At 46.4% G+C, this 23,427-nt stretch overlaps 1 protein-coding gene across 1 annotated transcript in view; it reads left to right on the top strand.

Moving 5' to 3' along the window:
* DNAH8 (dynein axonemal heavy chain 8) overlaps positions 1-23,427 on the top strand; it is a 536,895-nt gene that overhangs the window by 327,535 nt on the left and 185,933 nt on the right. Inside the window, exons 46-47 of the mRNA XM_065401473.1 lie at positions 10,979-11,065; positions 11,238-11,345. Coding sequence (XP_065257545.1) covers positions 10,979-11,065; positions 11,238-11,345 — 195 coding nt within the window. The remainder of the gene's footprint in view (positions 1-10,978; positions 11,066-11,237; positions 11,346-23,427) is intronic.

A 23,427-nucleotide genomic window follows, 5' to 3' on the forward strand; every position in this document is an offset into this window, starting at 1 on the left:
CATGATAGTGATGGCTAGTCCTCTAAAAAGATTGCCACAGATCTTGGGGGTGGGGGTCTTAATTTTTAATAGTATGCAAATTCTGAACCCCTGCAATAAAATATTCTTGATGTTCTTGATGTGCTTCTCCATATATATTCTGCTTTTGGCATGCATACATCCCCAAGCACTCAAGATTGGAATATTTGGGCCAGCAAAGTTTGTTGGGCTGTGCCTGTGTTTTGAGTGCCCTCATGTCCCTTTCTTCTGCTCACACACACACAGCTGAGGGCACAAAGGTCAGAGTGGGGCCAAACAACCCTCAGCACTCTCTTACCTCCCATGGTTGCAAGATGGAACTGCAAGCCAGTGTTTCTTTCTCTTGTGCACATGCATATCTAAAACAAATGCATTGTATATAATTAACACTTTAGAATAGCTTTAGTAGTTAGGATTAGTATAGGTTTATTAAATTTCTGTTACAGGTAAATTTTTTCTGGTTAGCTGGTACCAGGCTTCAGCCTTTATGGATGAGCAAAACCTCAAATAATGTCCCTCATGTGAGGCAGCTGTATCCCTCAGTGATGGTCATATAAGTTGTCCGTTAGACTTGTTGAGAAAAAAGTTTATCCAGATCCAGATATACAGAATAAACCCATATCTGAGCAGTCTTCCTGAAATGCCCTGCAGCCAGCTCTTGGACTCCTGCTCAGGGGCGGCAGGTTTGTATAATTTTTGGTAGTGCCCAGAACGGGTCCAAGTCCTGCCCTCCCCCCTACCTGCTTTGTAAGCTGATACATGTTTTTTAAAATAATGTAAAAATGTGAGGGCACTGGGGTGGGGCTGGAGATGAGGGGTTTGGGGTGTGGGAGGAGCTCTGGTAGAGGGTTGGGGTGCGGGGGTGGGGCTGGGGGTTCATGGTGCAGGAGGGGGCTCAGGGCTGGGGCAGAGCGTTAGGTTGTGAGGTCTTTGGCTGGGGGTGTGGACTCTGGGGTGGGGCGGAGCTGGGGATGAGGACTTTGGGGTGCAGGCAGGCTGCCCCTGGCTGGGGCCAGAGAGGAGGACTCCCCCCCCCCCAGCTCTCTCCCCGCCTCCCGGCAGCACACTCACCTCACACCACTGTCACTGCACGAGCTCCTAGGGCCCCTCTTAGGTCCAGGAAGCCCCCTTGCCTCCCCTGTGGTGGGTGTGGGGGGAGCTGCCATCACGTGGGTGCCTCCTCCCCTGCTGCTGCCCCTCACTGTAGCCTCACTGGGGGTGGGGCTGCCCCTTGCCCAACATGGGGCAGGAGCAGTGACAGCAGATGGGAGGTACCCTGTGCTGGTGGAGGGTCCCACCGGAAAAAGGAAGGGTCCATCCGAGGTGGAAAGGCAGGGTCAGGGTCAGCCTGGGTCAGCCTGCCCTGGCACTAGTGATTGGGGGGTGCTAGGACCCTGCGGCGGCCGTTGATGCTGGGAGCCAGCAGGAAGGAGCGCAGCGTGGAGCTGCAGGGGGCAGGTGCCCAGGGCGCAGGCAGGGACGCTCGAGGGAGGCACGCCGGGGCGGCAGGCGGGGCTGGGGGAGAGACCAGGCCCCAAACATTGGTGGAGCTGGGCCCCTGGGCCCTGAATATTGCTGGAGCATGGGCACCATAGGCCCATATAACTCTCCACCCCTGCTCCTGCTCCCATGAAACACGCTCCTTGGCTACTCCTGTTGTTAAGTATTCATCACTGACTGTTAGTGGTAGGACACAGAATACTTCTTCTAAAGCACAAGCGGAGGTCTCTAATAAAGAGGCATAGTTTGCCTCATTCCTCCTCAGTCAAGGGTAGTACAAGGCCTAAATTAGATCATTCAGACACTCATAAAGACTCTAGTCGCTGTACATCAATATTAGCCATTGTCTCTGGCACAAGCTCCACAGCTCTCAATACTGACATCAGAGCTCACTCTAGAAGTACCAACTATATTGGTATCACCATTGTCAGCAACTTCCACCCAGTGCTGTCATCCTCAAAATGTTGTTCACAGTACCAGCTGTCTTAACACTGAGATTCACAGTAGTGGGTAAATCTAGTGATATCCACCCTTCCTGAGTCACCACTATTGTCTTTGGTACCAGATACAATCCTTGGTACTGGCAAGCATTCTTCATTGGGCCCTGGGGCCCCTACCAAATCAGATCCTCCACTGGTAGAGAATTATTACTTTTCCACATCTGCTTCAGACTGCAGTTGGGGGAGAGAGGTCTCCCACATATTCCCCAAGATCTCAATGCATCTCATAGAGATTCCAGAGCACGAGGCTACCCTAGTAGACACAAGAGATATAAGAGGGACATCCTCTCAGGTATCCTACACCACAGTCCCTTGTGCATTTTACTTCTAGCTCCCATGCTTGGCCATACTGGGTACCACAGGATCTTCAACATGCCAGAAAACGCACCTCCTCTGTCCTTTCCAGGGCTAGATCTGCCTCCCCTTAGGGTTCAGCAACAACAATCCCAGGTGTCAATTGCGAATACTCAGCAATTACAAATTTCTGATGAGGAATTCCATCTGCCTACTGAACTCACTCTTGTTGCCATTTCATCATCATCACCTCATGAGGCTGTGGTCCCATCTACTCAATCACCTCCTGATGGCTACAGGGTGTTTCAAGACCTCCTTTGATGAAGGGCTGTGACTTCAGAAAAACCATTTGATGTGGTGCATGACAAATCTCTCCAATTGTTAGATACCATGCACTCCTGAATGCCAGCAAGACTGGCTATGCTAATCAGTGAAGGACTGTTAGAGCCAGCACAGCTCTTGTTGCAGAACCCCCATCTGTTCCACTGCCTTTGAAAATGGAAGAGAAAAGGTACCAGAAACCATCATCAGGATTTCAGTATTTTTATGCTAATTCACATCTAGAGCTTTTGTGGTTACCACTGCCCAAGAGCAAACAAGGCATCAGAGCTTCAAGGCAATACCTAAGAAAAGGGAACTCAAGTGACTGGATCTCTTTGGAAGGAAGAACTACTCACCTGCCAGTCTCTAGCTTAGAATTGCCAGCTACCAGGCACTCCTTTCCAAGTATGACTGCTTCAACGGGCACAAGCTATCAGACTTTACTGACTGGTTACAGCAGGAATCTAGAGAGGAATTAAGTTTCTTGATCTCTGAGGTTTGATTGGGAGTACTGTGTGGCGGGGTTCAGGGAGGGAGCACCACCTCCACCACCTGACTCATCTTAGCGGGCCCCACAGACTGTGGGTCAGTGTCAACATCTGCTGCGGCTGTGCCAATTTCTGCTCCCATCAGCCTTCATGCCCAGCGCTGGCTCTGCCCCCAGAGACTGTGGCACATACCTTCCCCCACCCTGAAAACCCAAGGGGGAAGGGGCAGGTATTGTGTCTATTTTTGTCTGGGCTTGGGGGACACAACCAAAAATTGTAACTTAAAGGGGGGCTCAGCTCAAAAGGTTTGAAAACCGCTGCTCTAGATATTAGAAGAGCGTTGGGCTTTTACCTGGACTGGTCTAAGCCATTCAGGTCTTTGTCTCAACTCTTTGTAACCATTTCAGATAGAGTAAAGGGCCAACTGGTCTCCACCCAGAGGATCTCTACCTGGATTTCCAGCTGCATTCATTTATGTTACTCATTGGCCAATGTCACACCTCCGAATAGAGTGATGGTGCACTCAAACAGGTTGAGAGCAACTTCTTCTGCCATTCTGGTTAGGATTCCCATTCTGGATATTAGTAATGCAGCTACCTGGTCATTGCTCTATATGTTTGCCTCTCACTGTGCCATCTCTCATCAATCAAGGGACAATGCCAGATTTGGCCAAGTTGTCCTTCACTCCTTGTTCAGGTAGACTAGTTCAAATTGCTTGTGGGTCACCTACAGTGAAATGGACACGTGCGATCACTCAAAGAAGAAAAAACGGTTCTTTGAGTGCTTACTCATGTCCATTCCAATGTAGGTGTGCGCATGCATGTGCACCGTCGCCAGAAGTTGTTCCCTCAGTAGTATCCATCAGGTCAGCTCCTGCGCCCCCTGGAGTGACGCCCTCATGGCACGGTATATAGGGGCCTGCCTGCCCTCTTCCCCTTCAATTCCTTCTTACCGCCCATGATGGTCGCTGGAACATTACTGGTCTCTTGGTCATGCAAGTGCTTCCTTCTGTAAATAGAAAATTGTATTTAGTTATTACATTAGTTGGTAGTTAGAACAATAGTTAACTGAGTTAGTATAGGTTTAGTTCCCTGCACGCGGGGCTCAACTGCCCCGGCTCCGGGGCATGCCTCGATCCCAAGGCTTTAAGCCGTGTGCTGCATGCCACAAACTGATGCCGGTGAGTGACCCACATGACAGTTGCTTAAAGTGCCTGGGAGAGACACATTCAAGAGAGGTTTCAGAGTGGTAGCTGTGTTAGTCTGTATCAGCAAAAAGAACGAGGAGTACTTGTAGCACCTTAGCCTCCAGCTTTCATCCAGACCACACCACATGATCCATTGTCTACAGCCAAGCTCTAAGATACAACCGCATTTGCTCCAACCCCTTAGACAGAGACAAACACCTACAAGATTTCTATCAAGCATTCTTACAACTACAATACCCACCTGCTGAAGTGAAGAAACAGATTGACAGAGTCAGAAGAGTACCCACAAGTCACCTACTACAGGACAGTCCCAACAAAGAAAGTAACAGAACGCCACTAGCCGTCACCTTCAGCCCCCAACTAAAACCTCTCCAGCGCATCATCAAGGATCTACAACCTATCCTGAAGGACGATCCCTCACTCTCACAGATCTTGGGAGACATGCCAGTCCTCGCTTACAGACAGCCCCCCAACCTGAAGCAAATACTCACCAGCAACCACGCACAACAGAACAAAAACACTAACCCAGGAACCTATCCTTGCAACAAAGCCCGTTGCCAACTCTGTCCACTGTGATACAGGAGGGCCAGGGAGCAGTGGGAGAGTGGTAGAGGGGAAGTATATAAGCCCTAGGTTAATGAAGGCATGGTTCCCTGTAGACTAGGGAGGGTTGCTACAGGTTAATTGGAGCACCTGTAGTCTATTAAGGCCCTGTTAGCAACCTAATAAACCCCCCTGCTTCAGGCAGTCAAGAGAGAAGGAGGAAGAAGAGAGGACTGGAGCTTGGAGGTGTGCTGTGAGACTTTGAAGATCAGAAAACCGGAGTAAGGGAGACCCTGCCTCAGCAGGGGAGGGAGACTCCCTCCCCCAGTGTTTAAGGACCGAAGGTACCCCACCCAAGGGGGAAGAGGGTAAGAACCCACAGGGGTTGAGAGGGGCTGGGGCTCAGAGTAAGGAGCAAACCCAGACCCCTCTCCTGCTTCCCTCCTTTACCACCTTCATGGGCAACTAGTGGGGCCCTTGGTGCCCCAAGAGCAGGGGCAAGGGGTGGCATCTTAGACCCCCACCAAGAAAAGCGCAGGACCCACCATTCTACATTGGCCATCTTGTCACACCACATATCTATTCAGGGGACACCATCATAGGACCTAATCACATCAGCCACGCCATCAGGGGCTCTTTCACCTGCACATCTACCAATGTGATATATGCCATCATGTGCCAGCAATGCCCCTCTGCCATGTACATTGGCCAAACCTGACAGTCTCTATGCAAAAAAATAAATGGACAAAAATCAGACGTGAAGATCAGACATGAACATTCAAAAACCAGTCGGAGAACACTTCAACCTCCCTGGTCACTCAGTTACAGACCTCAAAGTCGCAATACTCCAACAAAAAAACTTCAAAAACAGATTCCAACAAGAAACTGCAGAATTGGAATTAATTTGCAAACTAGACACCATTAAATTAGGCTTGAATAAAGACTGGGAGTGGATGGGTCATTACACAAAGTAAAAACTATCTCCCCATGCTAATTTTTTCCCCTACTGTTACTCACACCTTCTTGTCAACTGTTGGAAATGAGCCATCCTGATTATCACTACAAAAGTTTTTTTTCTCCTGCTGATAATACCTCACCTTATTTGATTACTCTCGTTACAGTTGGTATGGCAACACCCATTTTTTCATGTTCTCTCTGTATATATATCTTCCTATTGTATTTTCCACTGCATGCATCCGATGAAGTGGGTTTTAGCCCACGAAAGCTTATGCTCAAATAATTGTGTTAGTTTCTAAGGTGCCACAAGTACTTCTCGTTCCTTTTACATTCAAGAGAGGTGCCGCATCTGTAAGAACTTTACACGTAGGACCACGAAGGAGAGGGACAATAGGTTAAAGTTCCTTCTAATTGAAGTGGCACTTTGTCCCCATACAGATCCGCAAGGGGAATTGGCACGGACCACCTCAGGGTCGGTTAGGAGCGCCCTGGAGTCCCTGTGTCACAACATCGCTTTTCCTCTTCGGCACCAAGGAAGGACACTAAAAAGGACTGCTGGTCCTGTTATTCTCCACCAGTGCACAAGAAGATGATCCCTGCACCAGCTCCTCAGCACCACTTACCATTGCTGGTGCTGAAGAAGAGACAGCATAAGATGAACCATGGGCACTTGCTGACCCCAAGGCCTGCAGGCCATAGGCGCTCAGAGAGGGTGTTACCCACACCAGGCCACTCTGAGGCAGCAGTAGAGTGCACAATTTCATCAATTCCAGTGCCAGGAAGGGCATCGTTGAGTCCGATGCAAACAAGGGAGAAACCACTAGGGAAACTCAACTCTGGCTTTACCATCAACACCAGAGGCATTCCATGCGGCGAGGGACCTCCTCTCCTTCCTGATGCAGCCATCTTCAGTGGGGCATGAACAATCAACGGCCACCCAGGCACTGAGAGAGGCTACGGCACCAAAGCAAGTGCCTACCAAGGGCAAGCCAGCTATGATGCAGTGGCACAGCTCTTCCCACAGGAGGCACCACTACACCTTGTGGCACCGATGCACTTCACGACACTGGTCTATGTCACAACAGTGCTCTCCCCTGCGACACTGCTCTACTTCCCAGTACCGCCCCACTTCGGCACTGCACTGCTCATCGCCCCCCACAACTCTGCTCACCGGCGCCGACTGGCACCGCACCGCCGTGGTCGCCCAGGAGTGACTTTCCTGAATCAGACTCAGAGGCTAAATCCTATGCCTCATGGGAGAACAGACATGGTTGGGCTACAGACACTGAGTGCTGGACATGGTGCAAGGGGTTGACATGGACACCATGGCCGCCAACTCAATGGTAGATACTTATGCAGTGGCCAGTTTGGAACCCATGGGCATTCCAACAGCTCCAAGGGCCCCATTCAGGACACTCATACTCAGCGACTTCTAAAGCTCCCCCACAGTCCCCCTCGGAACAGGGTTTGGTTCCCGGGGCCGAGGTCAGTGCAGAGGCCGGTGCTGATGCCAGTACCTTGGAACGAGATACACCTTCACGGGACCCATCTACAGAAGAGATGGTTCCAGGTCCGGTCCCTGTACAGGCTTTGTCATCCTCCTCCTGAGATGAGGCACTAGTGGGGACTGCTGTGGTGCCCACCCAGGATGACTGTAGGGCACATCAGGAGCTTCTGCACAGGATGGCCCAAAACTTGGGCATTCAGGCAGAAGAAATCACTGAGGCTGCTCACTCCCTCGTGTACATATTGGAACCCTCAGGGCCGTTGCGAGTTGCCTTACTCCTGAATGGGGCTACTCTGGAGCTGATAAAGGATCTTTGGCAAACTCTTACATCGATACATCTAAGAGAACAGAGAGGAAGTATTTCGTTCCTCAAAAGGGTTGAGTTCCTATGTACTCACCTGCCACTGGGCTCCTTGGTGTCTCCGCGGTGAATGAAAAAGAGAGGCAGGGACAGCAGGGGCCATCCCCAAAAGCCAATGATGTAAAAATTGGACTTATTTGGCAGGAAAGTGTATTTAATGGGGGCCCTCCAGCTGAGGATAGCCAACCATCATGCCTTCTTAGGCTGGTATGGGTTTAATTCCGTGTCTGCCTTGGAAAAGTTCAAGGAGCTCCTGCCTCTAGAATTGAGGGGCGAGTTCGCTGCCTTAGTGGAGGAAGGAAAGCAGTAACCAAGGTATCCCTCCAGGTGGCTCTGGATGGGGCAGATGCAGTTGCCTGAGTCATGGCCTCAGCGATGGTGATGAAACAATTCTCCTGGTTACAGGTCTTGGGACTTCCATATGAGGTCCAGCAAACCATCCAGGACCTACCATTTGAAGGAGGCTCCCTCTTCTTGGTGCAAATGGCATTTTGAGGGTACGTCTGAGGATGGTGTACCAGGACGTTACCTGGATCGTATCTTCTCTTTGTTTGTGGACCGGGAATGGTCCCACGTTACCACCAACCACTGCGTGTTGCGCACAGTAGAAGTGGGATGTATCCTACAGTTCAGTTGTTCCCCTCCTTCCCACCCATCCTCTTCAGGGATTCTTCTCCCAAGAGATTTCTGGCCCAGGAAGCGCAGTCATTTCTCAGGGCAGGAGCAGTGGAGGAGGTTCCTCCGGAGCTAAGGAGCAGAGGTTTTACTCCCGTTATTTCCTGATCCCAAAGGCCAACGGTGACCTAAGACTCATTTGGGATCTGCAGCACCTCAAGAGCTTCATGAAAAAGCTTATGTTCCGCATGGTCTCACTGGCCTCGATTTATCACCTCTTTGTATCTAGGGGACTGGTATGCCACCCTCAACCTAAAGGACACATATTTTCACACTGCGATATTCTAAGGACACAGGAATATCTATAGTTTGTGGTGGACCACAACCATTATCAGTTCACAGTGCTCCCCTTTGGCTTACCAGCAGCACAAACTGCATGTCAGTTATGGTGACCTTTCTGAGGAGTTGGGTGCAAGTATACCCCTACCTGGCTGAGTGGCTGATCAAAGGCCAGTCCAGGATCCAAGTCGAAACTCACGTAGAACTGATACAGTTGATCTTTCAAGACTTGGGGCTATTGATAAACAAATAGAAATCGATATTTACACCAGCCCAGAGAACAGAATTAATTGGCATGGTCCTAGACTCCACCTGAGCCAGGCCTTTCTTCCAGGATGCTTATAGAAGGTGTGGCAGAACACCCCATTACTACAGTAAGGATGTGCTTGAAGCTGCTGAGTCACATGGCTTCATGCACTTATGTGGTGCAGCACGCAAGGCTGAAGCTAATGCTGCTCCAATTGTGGCTTGTGTCAGTATACGCATCAGGCCGCCATAATCTGGACAGGGTGGTTTCCCCTTCCCCCATCGATAATTGCAGCGCTTCGATGGTGGCAGGACCCAGAGAACGTGTGTGCGGTTGTTCCCTTCTCAAGACCTGCTCCCATGCTGTCCCTAGTCATGGACGCTTCCAACGTGGGATAGGGAACCTATCTGGGGAGCCTCAGGACCAAGGCCTTTGGTCACAAGAAGAACTGGCTTTGCACATCAATGTGAGAGAGCTAAGGGTGATGCACCTGGCCTGCCTGGCTTTCAGAATGCGTTTCGGGGGAAACCAGGCAGCGGTCCTCACGGACAACACAACAGCAATATATTACATAAACAGACAAGGGAGGCTCGCTCCTCTCCCTTATGCCAGGAAGCTCTGAGTTTATGGAATTTTTGTATATCCCGTTCTATTCACCTTGAGGCATCATACCTGCCAGTGGTACAGAATGAGTTGGTGGACCATCTCAGCAGATCCTTTACCAACTATCACGAGTGGTCCATTCACCCAGACATCTTAAACATGATTTTCCAGAGGTGGGGTTTTCCCCAGTGGACCTGTTTGCAACAAGCCTCAACAAAAGATGCACCCAGTTCTGCTCTTTTTGGGGATAAAGGCCAGGGTCTCTCACAGATGCTTTTCTCCTCCCCGAATGGGAAGGCTCCTGTACACGTTTCCTCCTACATCCCTGATCCACAAGGTCCTACTCAAAGTCAAGAGGGATTGAGCACAGCTGATCCTCATAGCACTGGCTTGTCCGCACCCAAAATTTGTTCATAACCTTATTGGACCTCTCAGTGGACAGAATGATCAGCTTACCACTGCTCACAAGACCATGGTCACCAGCTCCCAATTGCACTACAAAGAAATTGCACTACAGTACTTATATGAGGTGAATTGAAAAATATTATTTCTTTTTATCTTTTTTACAGTGCAAATATTTGTAATAAAAATAATAATATAGAGTAAGCACTGTATACTTGGTATTCTGTGTTGCAATTGAAAACAATATGTTTGAAAATATAGAAAAAGATCCAAAATATTTATAATAAATTTAAATTGGTATTCTAGTATTGTTTAACAGTGCAATTAAAATGACAATCACTACTATTTTTTTAATCTCGTGATTAATTGTGATTATTGTTTAATCATTTGACAGCCTGAATTTAGATGAACGTCTAGTAATTCAAATGTTGCTTTATTGCATATATTTGGAGCTCCACAATTTAGTACTGTACCTTCTGGACAGTAGAAAAATAAATACACCATTTAAGTTTCTAATGCTTTCAACTTCTCTTTTTGAAAATTGAATTTCTCCAAACAAGTAAAGGCATTTGTGTTTTTGGCAACTTAAATAGCCATTTTTCAATTATCCAAATGAAAAAAATTAATATTTTCTTACATTAGGAAAAAAGCACCTTTGCAAAATGTATAAAGCTCAAATATTGGATAGGTTTTTATTAAACTTAACTAAAATATTCTCTTTTGGAGTAAGACTAATGAAGAAAAAGTTTGGCCCAATAGATATTTTATTCCATAAAATTTTAAGCATCTGAAAACTGGTTTATAATGAAAATGCGTTTTCAACCATAACTATACAAATGTTGTTACATTTGTAGCTATTTGTCAAAATTTCTTTCATGATATTTAATAATTAAACAGTAAACAAACGACTGATTCTGATCTCACTTACCATTATCTATAGTAATCTGGATCAGAATCAGGTCTTAAATATTTAAGTTATAATTAACATTCCTTAAGTAACTGGTCTAAACACTAAAAAAAAATATTCTAGACTACTGTAAGTAAGAATATTGTACAATATATGTTTTCATTTATAGAATCCTGGGTATGCTGGCCGTCAGGAGCTACCAGAAAATCTAAAAATTCAATTTAGAACTGTGTCCATGATGGTTCCAGATAGACAGGTAAAAATGATTACTTAGTTAAAGAGAAACCAAATATTTTAAGTTTATTGAGATACATTTTTTAAAAATATGTGCATATTTAAAAAAAAATTAGTCCATTTTCCTTTTTTTCCTTTCCTTACAAAATTTTCAGAAAAATTAATGGAATTCTTAATGCTATGTTGTATTTCAGATAATTATGAGAGTTAAGCTTGCAAGCTGTGGGTTTATTGATAATGTGGTCTTAGCTCAAAAATTCTTCGTTCTCTACAAACTTTGCGAGGAGCAGCTCACTAAGCAGGTGTGTTTCCTAGTCTTATGGTATTTACAATACAATTTTTCCTTTAGGTTTTGATCTCTGCACATTTCTATTGGAATATCAGTGTTATGTTTCTTTTAAAGTTGAAATATATTTCAAACAAAAAAAATCTCTTTATAAAGTATATATTACCTTTGAGCAAACAACAATCTTATTTTTCACCCCTTTAAATAGATTTATACATATTTTGTAATAATAGTTTATAAATAATAATTTGTAATAATGTTGGTTCTTCACCCTCCTTAAGTCTCCTGCACAGATACACACACATGGATTTAATGCTGGATCTGTCGTGAAACAACAAGAAATTATTACTATTTTAGGTTAACATGTATATTGCAGTAACACCTAAATGCCTCAGTTAGGTTGGACCCCATGTGCTAGGCATTAAACAAGTGTTATAGTGGTGCACCGGTTCTGCTATGTTTAGGATTGTCTAGTAATTCCTGTTTAAACGACAAATCTTCTAAGTGCCCTGAAATCTGCATGTTTACTCAGATTGTGTTGAAATTAGTTCTGCCTTATGTGGCATGGGATAGGGTTAGTGATCTAAATTTGGGATCAATTGAGCAATGTGTTCCCAAAATAAAGCCTTCCCAAAAAATAGCATTTGATAAAGTCCACAGATTCTACCTATTTTGCACAAACATGGGGCTCAAACCATAACTGTCATCATAGATCAGGAAGGAACCTCGATAGGTCATCTAGTCCAGTCCCCTGCACTTAGCCTGTCTCGATTAGCCCATGTTAAACACTCATGCACCAAACAGATTGCAATGCACATGTCCAGAGAAAATAGCCAAGAGGGTTTCCAGCCATTAAATTTTCACAGGGCCTGGATGGCTCCAGGACACGTTTTGACCATATATCTAGATGCTCTATGTTTGAAACTTACTCTCGGAAGAAATCTGAGAATAAACTGTAGCCATATTGTTACAATTAGCCTCTGTCAAGGAGGGTTGTTATTTGGGGAAATGTACAGCAGATAATTCAAAAATTCATTCAAACTTTTAAAAAAATAATGTACTCATATCATAGAATATTAGGGTTGGAAGAGACCTCAGGAGGTCATCTAGTCCAATCCCCTGCTCAAAGCAGAACCAACACCAACTAAATCATCCTAGCCAGGGCTTTGTCAAGCCGGGCCTTAAAAACCTCTAAGGATGAAGATTCCACCACCTCCCTAGGTAACCCATTCCAGTGCTTCACCACCCTCCTAGTGAAATAGTGTTTCCTGATATGCAACCTCGACCTCTCCTACTGCAACTTGAGACCATTGCTTCTTGTTCTGTCATCTGCCACCACTGAGAACAGCCTAGCTCCATCCTCTTTGGAACCCCCCTTCAGGTAGTTGAAGGCTGCTATCAAATCCCCCCCTCACTGTTCTCTTCTGCAGACTAAATAACCCCAGTTCCCTCACCTTCTCCTCATAAGTCATGTGCCCCAGCCCCCTCATCAATTTCGTTGCCCTCTGCTGGACTGTCTCCAGTTTGTCCACATCCCTTCTGTAGTGGGGGGACCAAAACTGGACACAATACTCCAGGTGTGGCCTCACCAGTGCCGAATAGAAGGGAATAATCACTTCCCTCGATCTGCTGGCAATGCTCCTACCTAATAGAGCCCAATATGCCTTTGGCCTTCTTGGCAACAAGGGCACACTGCTGACTCATATCCAGCTTCTCATCCACTGTAATTCTCAGGTTCTTTTCTGCAGAACTGCTGCTTAGCCAGTTGGTCCACAGCCTGTAGCGGTTCATGGGATTCTTACTTCCTAAGTGCAGGACTCTGCACTTGTCCTTGTTGAACCTCATCAGATTTCTTTTGGCCCAATCCTCCAATTTGTCTAGGTCACTCTGGACCCCATCCGTACCCTCCAGCTTACCTACCTCTCCCCCCAGCTTAGTGTCATCTGCGAACTTGCTGAGGGTGCAATTCATCCCATCATCCAGATCATTAATAAAGATGTTGAACAAAACCAGCCCCAGGACCGACCCCTGGGGCACTCCGCTTGATACCGGCTGCCAACTAGACATCGAGCCATTGATCACTACCCATTGAGCCCAATAATCTAGCCATCTTTCTATCCACCTTATAGTCCATTCATCCAATCCATACTTTTTTAACTTGCTGGCAAGAATACTGTGGGAGACTGTATCAAAAGCTTTGCTAAAGTCAAGATATATCACATCCACCACTTTCCCCATATCCACAGAGTCGGTTATCTCATCATAGAAGGCAACCAGGTTGGTCAGGCATGACTTGCCCTTGGTAAATCCATGTTGACTGTTTCTGATCACCTTCCTCTCCTCCAAGTGCTTCAATGCTTCATATGAATGATTGCTGGGAGAAGAGAGGGGATTTGTGGGCAGAAAAGTGGAGGGAGTAGAGGGAGAGGGGTTTGGGGATGTGGTGAGGGGAGAAAAGGGGAGGAGCTATTATGGGGAGAGGGATAAATGGAGAATGGATGATAAGGATGGAGAGATTGGTTAGGGTGCTCAGGTGTAGGGGAGAGAGTGAGGATTACGGGAGTGAGACACTGGGCTGGTGCCAATTAGGGTGGAGCTCCACATTCCCTTTCCCATGTGTATGCTAAAATCGCACGGGACCTAATACTCTGGTAGGGGAAGGAATCTGAGCCCCTCTTCCTCTCCTAGTGTTTTTGCCAGGGCCTATTGGGGGTATAGTAAAGTGTGGAGTCCAGGTTAGTGCATAGCTTGGACTACCTAACCAAGCAATGTGTGATCCTCCAGTAAGCAGTAAGTTACTGTCTGTGATATGTGTATGAAGCAGCATAGGGCACCAGACAGCAAGGAGCAACTTTTTACATGCTAATGGCTTCTAAAGTTCTAATGGATTAATGTGACAGGAAGAGGGAGCTTTGCTGGAAAAGGTGTAGAGGGGAGCTGTATGTTGCAGGGGATGGTGGGGAAAGGATGGAAACGAAGAAAGACATTCCGATCATTTCTCACACACGTCAAGTTACTGTAATCACTATGTAATAAAACTGTCAAGATTTTGAACATAAACCATGTATGTGATTTCTCACAATGGCTCTGTCAGCAACTCCATCCTGCAAACTTTGTGAAGCATGAATAGGTTGTGCTGGTATGTGCCATATTTCTGTGTTTCTTGGTTTTCATATGTTTATGTTTGTAATATATTAACTCTTTATTTCCTTGTTTTCAGAGGTATGAGTTTTGCTGAACTTGATGTTCTGGAACGGCATGAGACATCTCTGGGCAACCTTAATTCTATGTTAACAAAGTTGTTTGTCAGTGAATATATAATAAATGACAGTCTCTGCCATAAAGAGCTATCTAAGGCTTTGCCTACACTAGTTGACATTACAAGCTTGGGGTGTGATTCCTTGCTCGCGTACACATATTTGGGTTAGCTGTCATTGAGCTAGCATGAGTATAAATAGTAGTGCAGCCACAGTAGCACAGACAGCAACAGCATGGCTTAGCTATGCCACATGTGTACCCACTGGTTGCAGGTGGGTTTATAGCTGGCACAGCTAACCAGCCTCCAATGCCACTGCCCATGCTACCATGGCTACAGTACTATTTATACTCATGATAGCTTGCTGAAAACTAGTGAAAATATGTGTTACAGAAGCTCGGAATCACACATGAGCTCATAGAAACGTAAGGTTGGAAGGGACCTCAGGAAGTCATCAAGTCCAGCCCCCTGTGCTGTGACAGGACAAAAAACCTACACCATCCCAGACAGGTTTTGTCCAACTTGTTTTTAATAAGCAACAGAGGGTCCTGTGGCACCTTTAAGACTAACAGAAGTATTGGGAGCATAAGCTTTCGTGGGTAAGAACCTCACTTCTTCAGATGCATTTGAGGTGAGGTTCTTACCCACGAAAGCTTATGCTCCCAATACTTCTGTTAGTCTTAAAGGTGCCACAGGACCCTCTGTTGCTTTTTACAGATTCAGACTAACACGGCTACCCCTCTGATACTTGTTTTTAATAGCTTCCAATGATGGGGACTTCACAACCTCCCTTGGAAGCCTATTCCAGAACTTAACTGCCCTTATAGTTAGAAAGTTTTTCATAAAATCTAATCTAAATCTCCCTCGCTGCAGATTAAGCCCACTATTTCTTGTCCTACCTTTACTGGACATGGATAACAATTGATCACAGTCCTCTAGATAACCACCCTTAACATACTGGAAGACTTATCAGGTCCCCACTCAGTATTCTCTTCTCAAGTCTAAACATGTCCAGTGTTTTTTAACCTTTCCTCATAGGTCAGGTTTTCTAAACCTTTTATCATTTTTGTTGCTCTCCTCTGGACATTTTTCAGTTTTTTTCACATCTTTCCTAAAGTGTGGTGCCCAGCTGGGGCCTCACCAGTGCCGAGTACAGCAGCACAATTACCTCCTATGTCTTACATACAACACCCCTGTTAATACACCCCAAAATCATATTAGCCTTTTTTGCAGCTGCATCACATTGAGGCTCACATTTAGTTTGTGGTCCACTATAACTCCCAGATCCTTTTCAGCAGGACTACCACCTAGACAGTTATTCCCCATTTTGTAGCTTTGCATTTGACTTTTCCTTCCTAAGTGAAGTATTTTGCACTTGTCTCTATTGAATTTCATCTTATTGAATTCAGATCAATTCTCCAATTTGGCAAGGTCATTTTGAATTTTAAACCTGTTTTCCAAAGTGTTCACAACCCCTCCCAGGTTGGTATCATCCTCAAATTTTATAAGCATACTCTCTGCTCCATTATCCAAGTCATTCACCATAATTTCTTCTTTGAGTGATGTCCCTATGGGTGCTCCCCTTGTAGGTGCGGCAGTGCCCCCTCTGCCTGGTATCAGAGATATTCATTAGCAGTGCCCATCGGACCGCACATGCGCACCTCCCCATCTCACGCTTTGCGTGGGACGTATATATAGTGCTGTGTAGTCCGACCACCCACAATTCCTTCTGTACCGCCTTTGGTCCACGATGGAATCTGCAGCAGAGACCGCTTCTCCTAATCCCTCACTAGAAAGTGCCTTACCTGTTAGTGCAGTTTCTTTGTTTCTTTGTTTCTTTGTTTCTTTCTTTCTTTCTTTCTTTCTTTCTTTCTTTCTTTCTTTCTTTCTTTCTTTCTTTCTTTCTTTCTTTCTTAAAAAAATATTTCTTTTGTTTTAATTTTACCTTCACTGTTATTTCACAGCTTAGGTTTCCATTTCCCTGCTTCCTGCCCTTCCCAACTGGAAGCTTTTCCCTTCACCCTTATGCCCGGAGCCTGACAAGACTAGATTAAAACTTCTCCTCATGGAGAAATCACTGCAATCGGCATTGGACCTGGGCCCAGACTCTTCCATGGAGAGGCCCTCACACTCTGCCAGGTAGTCTGCCGATCTTCACTCCCCACGTTGCTTGAAGAGAAAGTCTTCTCTTTCTCGCTCAGATGAAAAGAAATGGGCTCCCTCCTCACACTTTGAGGCACAGCCCACCAGAATACAGTCCCCGGCGAGGTCTGTTGCCTCAGCATCGTCTGACAGGGAACACAGCTCCAGTGCCTGTCCAAGTATCTCTGGTACTGATGCGAAGAAACGGTCTAAAGACCCTAACTGGGCAGACCTACAGTCCTCAGAACCATTTCCCAGCTCTGGGGAAACAAGACAGGCCAATTTCAGGAGCTACAGCACAGACAAAAATGTCAGAATTGGCACCCTTTCCGACACCGACAAAACCATCAGCACCAGCCAAGCCATTGGCATCGGCCAAGTCTCTGGTGCCACCTACGGACACTTCAGGGGAATACACCCTTCGATACCAAGTCATACACTGGCACCAATGATGCTTTCCCCCCCTCCACAAGACTTTAGATACCCTAAAGACCTGTTGATATCTGATACTCCTCAGTCTCCGCTCGGTTGACCTGCCCTCCCCCCACTTCTGCCCTTCTCTTCAGACTCACAACACTCCTCCCTTTCTCCACCAAGGATGGTACCTCCCTTCCCCAGCAACGAGGAGGGCTCCCATCACTCCCTTGTCTACCAGGCAAATCACACCTGCTCATTCTCACTATCCACAATCCACATCTGGTCCACAATCTTAGCATGGACCACCACGTATGCAGCCACGTTTCTCTCCCTCACAATGGCCATATTGGGACCCTTGGGCCATGTACAGGGCACAGTTTGGGAACCCTCCCAGGGAGCAAAGCCGGAGACCTACACCTCTCCCTTCTCCATTGGTCCCCCATCGGGACCAACTGAAGAGGAGGAACAAGAGCAGGCTCCACCAACACAACATTTTCCTCCTCATCTCCTGATGAGGCTATCATGTCTCCATCTCCTACATCTCCTGACGACTTCAGGCATTTTCAGGACTTACTCCACAGGATTGCAGACTCCCTGCAGATTCCTTTGGAGGAAGTCAAGGACCAGAAGCATAAACTGCTTGATATCCTCCACACATCCTCTTCTTCCAAGATCATACTACTGAGCAAGGAGGCTCTTTTCGACCCTGTGAAGCTGCTCTGGCAGACCCCAGTATCCATCCCTCCGACCTGCAAAAGCAGTGACAAAAAATATTATGTTCTGGCGAAGGATGTGAAATTTCTATTTTTGCACCCGAGCCCAAATTCTTTGGTGGTCAATGCAGTAGAAGAGAGAGGCCATCAATACCAATCCTGTGCTAGTCATCCAGACAGGGATTGGAAACACCTAGACTTATTTGAACACACAGCATATTCATCACCAATGCTCCAGTTTAGAATCTCCAACTACAAAGCTCTCATGGCTAAGTATAATTACCTAAACTACTCTAAATTGAAGGACTTCTGCCATGACCTGCCTAAGGCTAAGAAAGAGCAATTCCAGTCTTTAACCTAGGAAGGACATCTCCAAGCCCGAATAGCCCTACAAGCCTTGTTAGACTCTGCAGACATTGCTGCCCAATCCATCACGACTGCTGTGGTCTTGAGGCAAGCATCATGGCTCCACCTCTCAGGTTTTCATAAAGAGGTACAAACCACAGTAGAGGACTTACCTTTTGAGGGCCAGAAACTATTCTTGGAGCGCACAGACGATTCTCTACACTCCAATCTCTTGGCATTTACCTACCTGTGCCGAAGAGATGCCTGGGGAAATATCATCTCCCCCCACAATCCTGACCACAGCAGTACACCCCTCAATAGCACTATGACATTCAGTGCCCAAGACAAAGACCACCTACCAAACGTAGAGAGCCCGCTCCTCAAGGGGCTACCTCTCTTACCCCTCACTGAAGTAACAATTTTGAAGGTGTGATCAAGGACCCAAGAAGCCTCCCCCTATTCCAGTCATTCCCACCATCTTTGACATTCCAACCATTTAGCAACTGACTAGCTCTGTTTTTCCCATCTTGGAGACTAATCACCTCGGAGAGGTGGGTTCTAGAGATAATCAAGGAAGGATACTCCATCCTCTTCCTATCCATCCTGCCCTGTCACCCCCTCTTCCTGTCCCTCTTCAAGGACCCCTTTCATGATTCCATTCTATGGGGAGAAATAAATCATCTTCTGCAACTGGGAGCCATAGCACTGGTTCCTTCCCAGCACATGGGACAGGGTTTCTACTACTACTGTTTCCTGATCCAGAAGAAATCCGGCAGCTGGTGACCTGGACCTTTGCAATCTAAACATGTTTGTCATACTGCTACACTTAAAAATGGTTACCCCCTGCAGTATTATCCCAGCACTGAAACAGGGGGACTGGTTCTCGGCCCACGACCACCAAGATGCATACGTTCATGTTTCAATACACCCTGCCCACAGGCAATTTATCTGATTCATCGTGGGTGACAACCACTACCAGTATAAGGTACTACCTTTTGGACTGTCCATGGAACTTCGGGTGTTCTCCAAGATCCTTGAGGTAGTCGCTGCCTACCTAAGGAAACAAGGAGTTGTCATCTTTCCATACTCGGACGACTGTCTCCTCAAGGCCCCATTCGAGACCGATGCTCTCTGAGCTGTCTGCATAACAATAGATCTGTTCACAAAGCTAGGCCTCCTTGTGAACCTAGAAAAATCCACTTTTAATGCCAGTACAACAACTAGAATTCATCAGTGCACAGTTGGATGTCATACGAGCCAGAGCCTTCCTACCACCTCACAGATTCTCGGTTATAGTACATCTGGTATCCAACATACAAGTCTGCCCCCAGATCTCTGCCAGAACATGCCTTCAACTTTTAAGCCACATGGCAGCGGCCACTTTCATGATCATACATGCAAAACTACACATGTGATGTCTTCAGGCATGGCTCTGTACAGTATATCTCCCCCAGAAACACAGCCTCCACAAGCTCTTATCCAGGCCAATGCGAGTCAAGGACTCACTGCTTTGGTGGACACAGCCCAACAACATCTCTATCAGAGTTCCTTTCCTCCAACCAACACCGACCATGATCCTAACAACCAATGTGTCCCTAATAGGTTGGGGAGCGCATCTCCATGATCACATAGTGCTGGGCCGATGGTTGTTAACCGAATCTACCCTACACAACAATCTCATAGAATTACCAGCAGTCCACAATGCCTGCTGACATTTCCTCTCTCTGCTCAAACACTGTACCATCAGAGTCATGATGGACAATCTTGCCTGCATGTATTACATCAACAGGCAGGGCGGAACTGTGGAACAGGTATATCCAATACATCAGCACCATTTCAGCAGTGTACCTCTCTGGACACCAGAACAACACTGCGGACACATTGAGCAAGAGGTTCTCCCATGATCACAAGTGGGAACTGGACATGCGAGCACTTCAGCACATCTTTAACCGATAGGGATACCCCACCATAGACCTCTTTGCCACACAGCACAACACCTGCTGCCCTCAATTCTGTTCCAGAGTGGGACTGGGACACTGATCTATGGGAGACGCATTCCTCATAATGTGGGATGCACCACTCCTCAGTGGTGTATTATCGCCTAGGCCGACAAGGCCTAGGCCTAGGGCGGCAAATTTGCAGGGGCGGCAAATTTGAGCACCCACGGAGAAGCTCCCCTGCTCCACCTCGCCTCCTCCGCGAGCGCTCTGCCGCGTCCTGTTTCTCTCCCCTCCCTCCCAGCGCTTGCGCCGCGAAACAGCTGTTTTGCGGGGCAGGGAGGGAGGGGGGAGGAGGGGGAACTTGGCGTGCTGGGGGAAGAGGCGGGGCCTGGGCGGGGATTTGGGGATGGGATCCAATAGGGGCAGGGAGGGGGCGGAGTTGGGGCAGGACTTTGGGGAAGGGGTTGGAATGGGGGCGGGAAAAGGGTGGAGTCGGGGCCTTGGGTGGCAGGCCAGTCCTCGCCCACAGACAACCCGCCAACCTGAAGCATATTCTCACCAGTAACTACACAACGCACCATAGTAACTCTAACTCAGGAACCAATCCATGCAACAAACCTCGATGCCAACTCTGCCCACATATCTACACCAGCGACACCATCACAGGACCTAACCAGATCAGCCACACCATCACTGGTTCATTCACCTGCACGTCCACCAATGTAATATAGGCCATGATATGCCAGCAATGCCCCTCTGCTATGTACATCAGCCAAACTGGACAGTCCCTACGTAAAAGGATAAATGGACACAAATCAGATATTAGGAATGGCAATATACAAAAACCTGTAGGAGAACACTTCAATCTCCCTGGACATACAATAGCAGATTTAAAGGTAGCCATCCTGCAGCAAAAAAAACTTCAGGACCAGACTTCAAAGAGAAACTGCTGAGCTTCAGTTCATCTGCAAATTTGACACCATCAGCTCAGGATTAAACAAAGACTGTGAATGGCTAGCCAACTACAAAAGCAGTTTCTCCTCCCTTGGTGTTCACACCTTAACTGCTAGAAGAGGGCCTCACCCTCCCTGATTGAACTAACTTCGTTATCTCTAGCCTGACTCACTCTTGCTTGCATATTTATACCTGCCTCTGGAAATTTCCACTACATGCATCAGACGAAGTGGGTATTCACCCACGAAAGCTCATGCTCCAATACGTCTGTTAGTCTATAAGGTGCCACAGGACTCTTTAGTGCTATATATATGTCACATGCACTGCGCAAGAGTGGGGAGGTGTGCATGTGTTGTCCAACATGCACAGCTGATGAAGATCTCCAATCTCAGGTGCAGGGGGTACTGACGCACCTACAAGTGGAGCACCCAGAGGGGGACACATCTCGAAGAACCTGAGTTACTGCACAAGGTTGAGTAACCTCATTTAATAGTACCAGACCCAGGAATGACCCTGCAGGACCCCACTAGGTATGCCCTCCCAATTTGACAGCAAACCATTGATAACCCCTCTTTGAGTACAATACTCCCCTATACTAGACCATGGGGAGAGATCAGTGCATCATCTGAAGTATAATCTCACTGGTGCTCCTCCTGAATGGCATGCTTCTGCCCTGCCCACTAGGCAGGGCTACAATGTAAATACCATAGTCTAGCATTAGAGGATATAAACACTGGTGAAATCATGGAAACGGCACAAATTTACATCAGAAGAGAACTTTGCTGACAAAGCCTAGTTCTCTTTTTTTTTAATTATTTAAATGGAATCATTCTTCGTTTACACTAATATTGGTGAGAGTAGACTCATGCTATAGTCTTTGTGAATTCATTGAGTCAGATAACACTGGTTTGACTAATTTTTTTGAATAGGTCCAGGCCTGCGTGGCTTAGCACACAACTCTGAGTATAGATCTATTGAGGAAATAAATCTGGAGACTTCCAATTACACTGGTCTACAATTTTTGAGAAGTCGTCTGCTTCAGAGATAAAATGTGCTATTTATTATGTATTTTGATGTGCTGAATTCAAATATGACAATTAAAACAACTGATTGGCTACTGTTTCTAAGATATTTAAGTTTTTACATTTTATGTCTATGTATATTGTGTAGATAGTAGAGTTTTAATCATCAATTGTAAACCTAGGTCTTTTCATGTGTTTATGGTTGCTTTACATGATAATATTTCACCTGTCCTGTTTATGTAACACTTTAAATATCAGCAAAAGGGTTATATAAATAAAATTTATTATGAAACAAAAGGCAAAGAACTATTATGTACATAGTTTAGTCCTATTCAGTGTCTACTCGGCGCTTCTTGGCTTGTCTCTTGTATTCATTAAATGGAGCATCTCTTGTCACTGTCCAGCAATAGTCTGCAAGCATTGATGGGCTCCATTTGCCCTGATAGCGTTTCTCCATTGTTGCAATGTCCTGGTGAAATCGCTCGCCGTGCTCGTCGCTCACTGCTCCGCAGTTCGGTGGAAAAAAATCTAGATGAGAGTGCAAAAAATGTATCTTTAGTGACATGTTGCAACCAAGGCTTTTGTATGCCTTGAGGAGGTTTTCCACCAACAACCTGTAGTTGTCTGCCTTGTTGTTTCCGAGAAAATTTATTGCCACTAACTGGAAGGCTTTCCATGCCGTCTTTTCCTTGCCACGCAGTGCATGGTCAAATGCATCATCTCGAAGAAGTTCACGAATCTGAGGACCAACAAAGACACCTTCCTTTATCTTAGCTTCACTTAACCTTGGAAATTTTCCACAGAGGTACTTGAAAGCTGCTTGTGTTTTGTCAATGGCCTTGACAAAGTTCTTCATCAGACCCAGCTTGATGTGTAAGGGTGGTAACAAAATCTTCCTTGATTCAACAAGTGGTGGATGCTGAACACTTTTCCTCCCAGGCTCCAATGACTGTCGGAGTTGCCAATCTTTCTTGATGTAGTGGGAATCTCTTGCACGACTATCCCATTCGCAGAGAAAACAGCAGTACTTTGTGTATCCAGTCTGCAGACCAAGCAAGAGAGCAACAACCTTCAAATTGCCACAAAGCTGCCACTGATGTTGGTCATAGTTTATGCACCTCAAAAGTTGTTTCATGTTGTCATAGGTTTCCTTCATATGGACTGCATGACCAACTGGAATTGATGGCAAAACATTGCCATTATGCAGTAAAACAGCTTTAAGACTCGTCTTCGATGAATCAATGAACAGTCTCCACTCATCTGGATCGTGAACGATGTTGAGGGCTGCCATCACACCATCGATGTTGTT

This window comes from Emys orbicularis, chromosome 3 (assembly GCF_028017835.1).
Source record: "Emys orbicularis isolate rEmyOrb1 chromosome 3, rEmyOrb1.hap1, whole genome shotgun sequence".
NCBI classification, from domain to species: Eukaryota; Metazoa; Chordata; order Testudines; family Emydidae; genus Emys; species Emys orbicularis.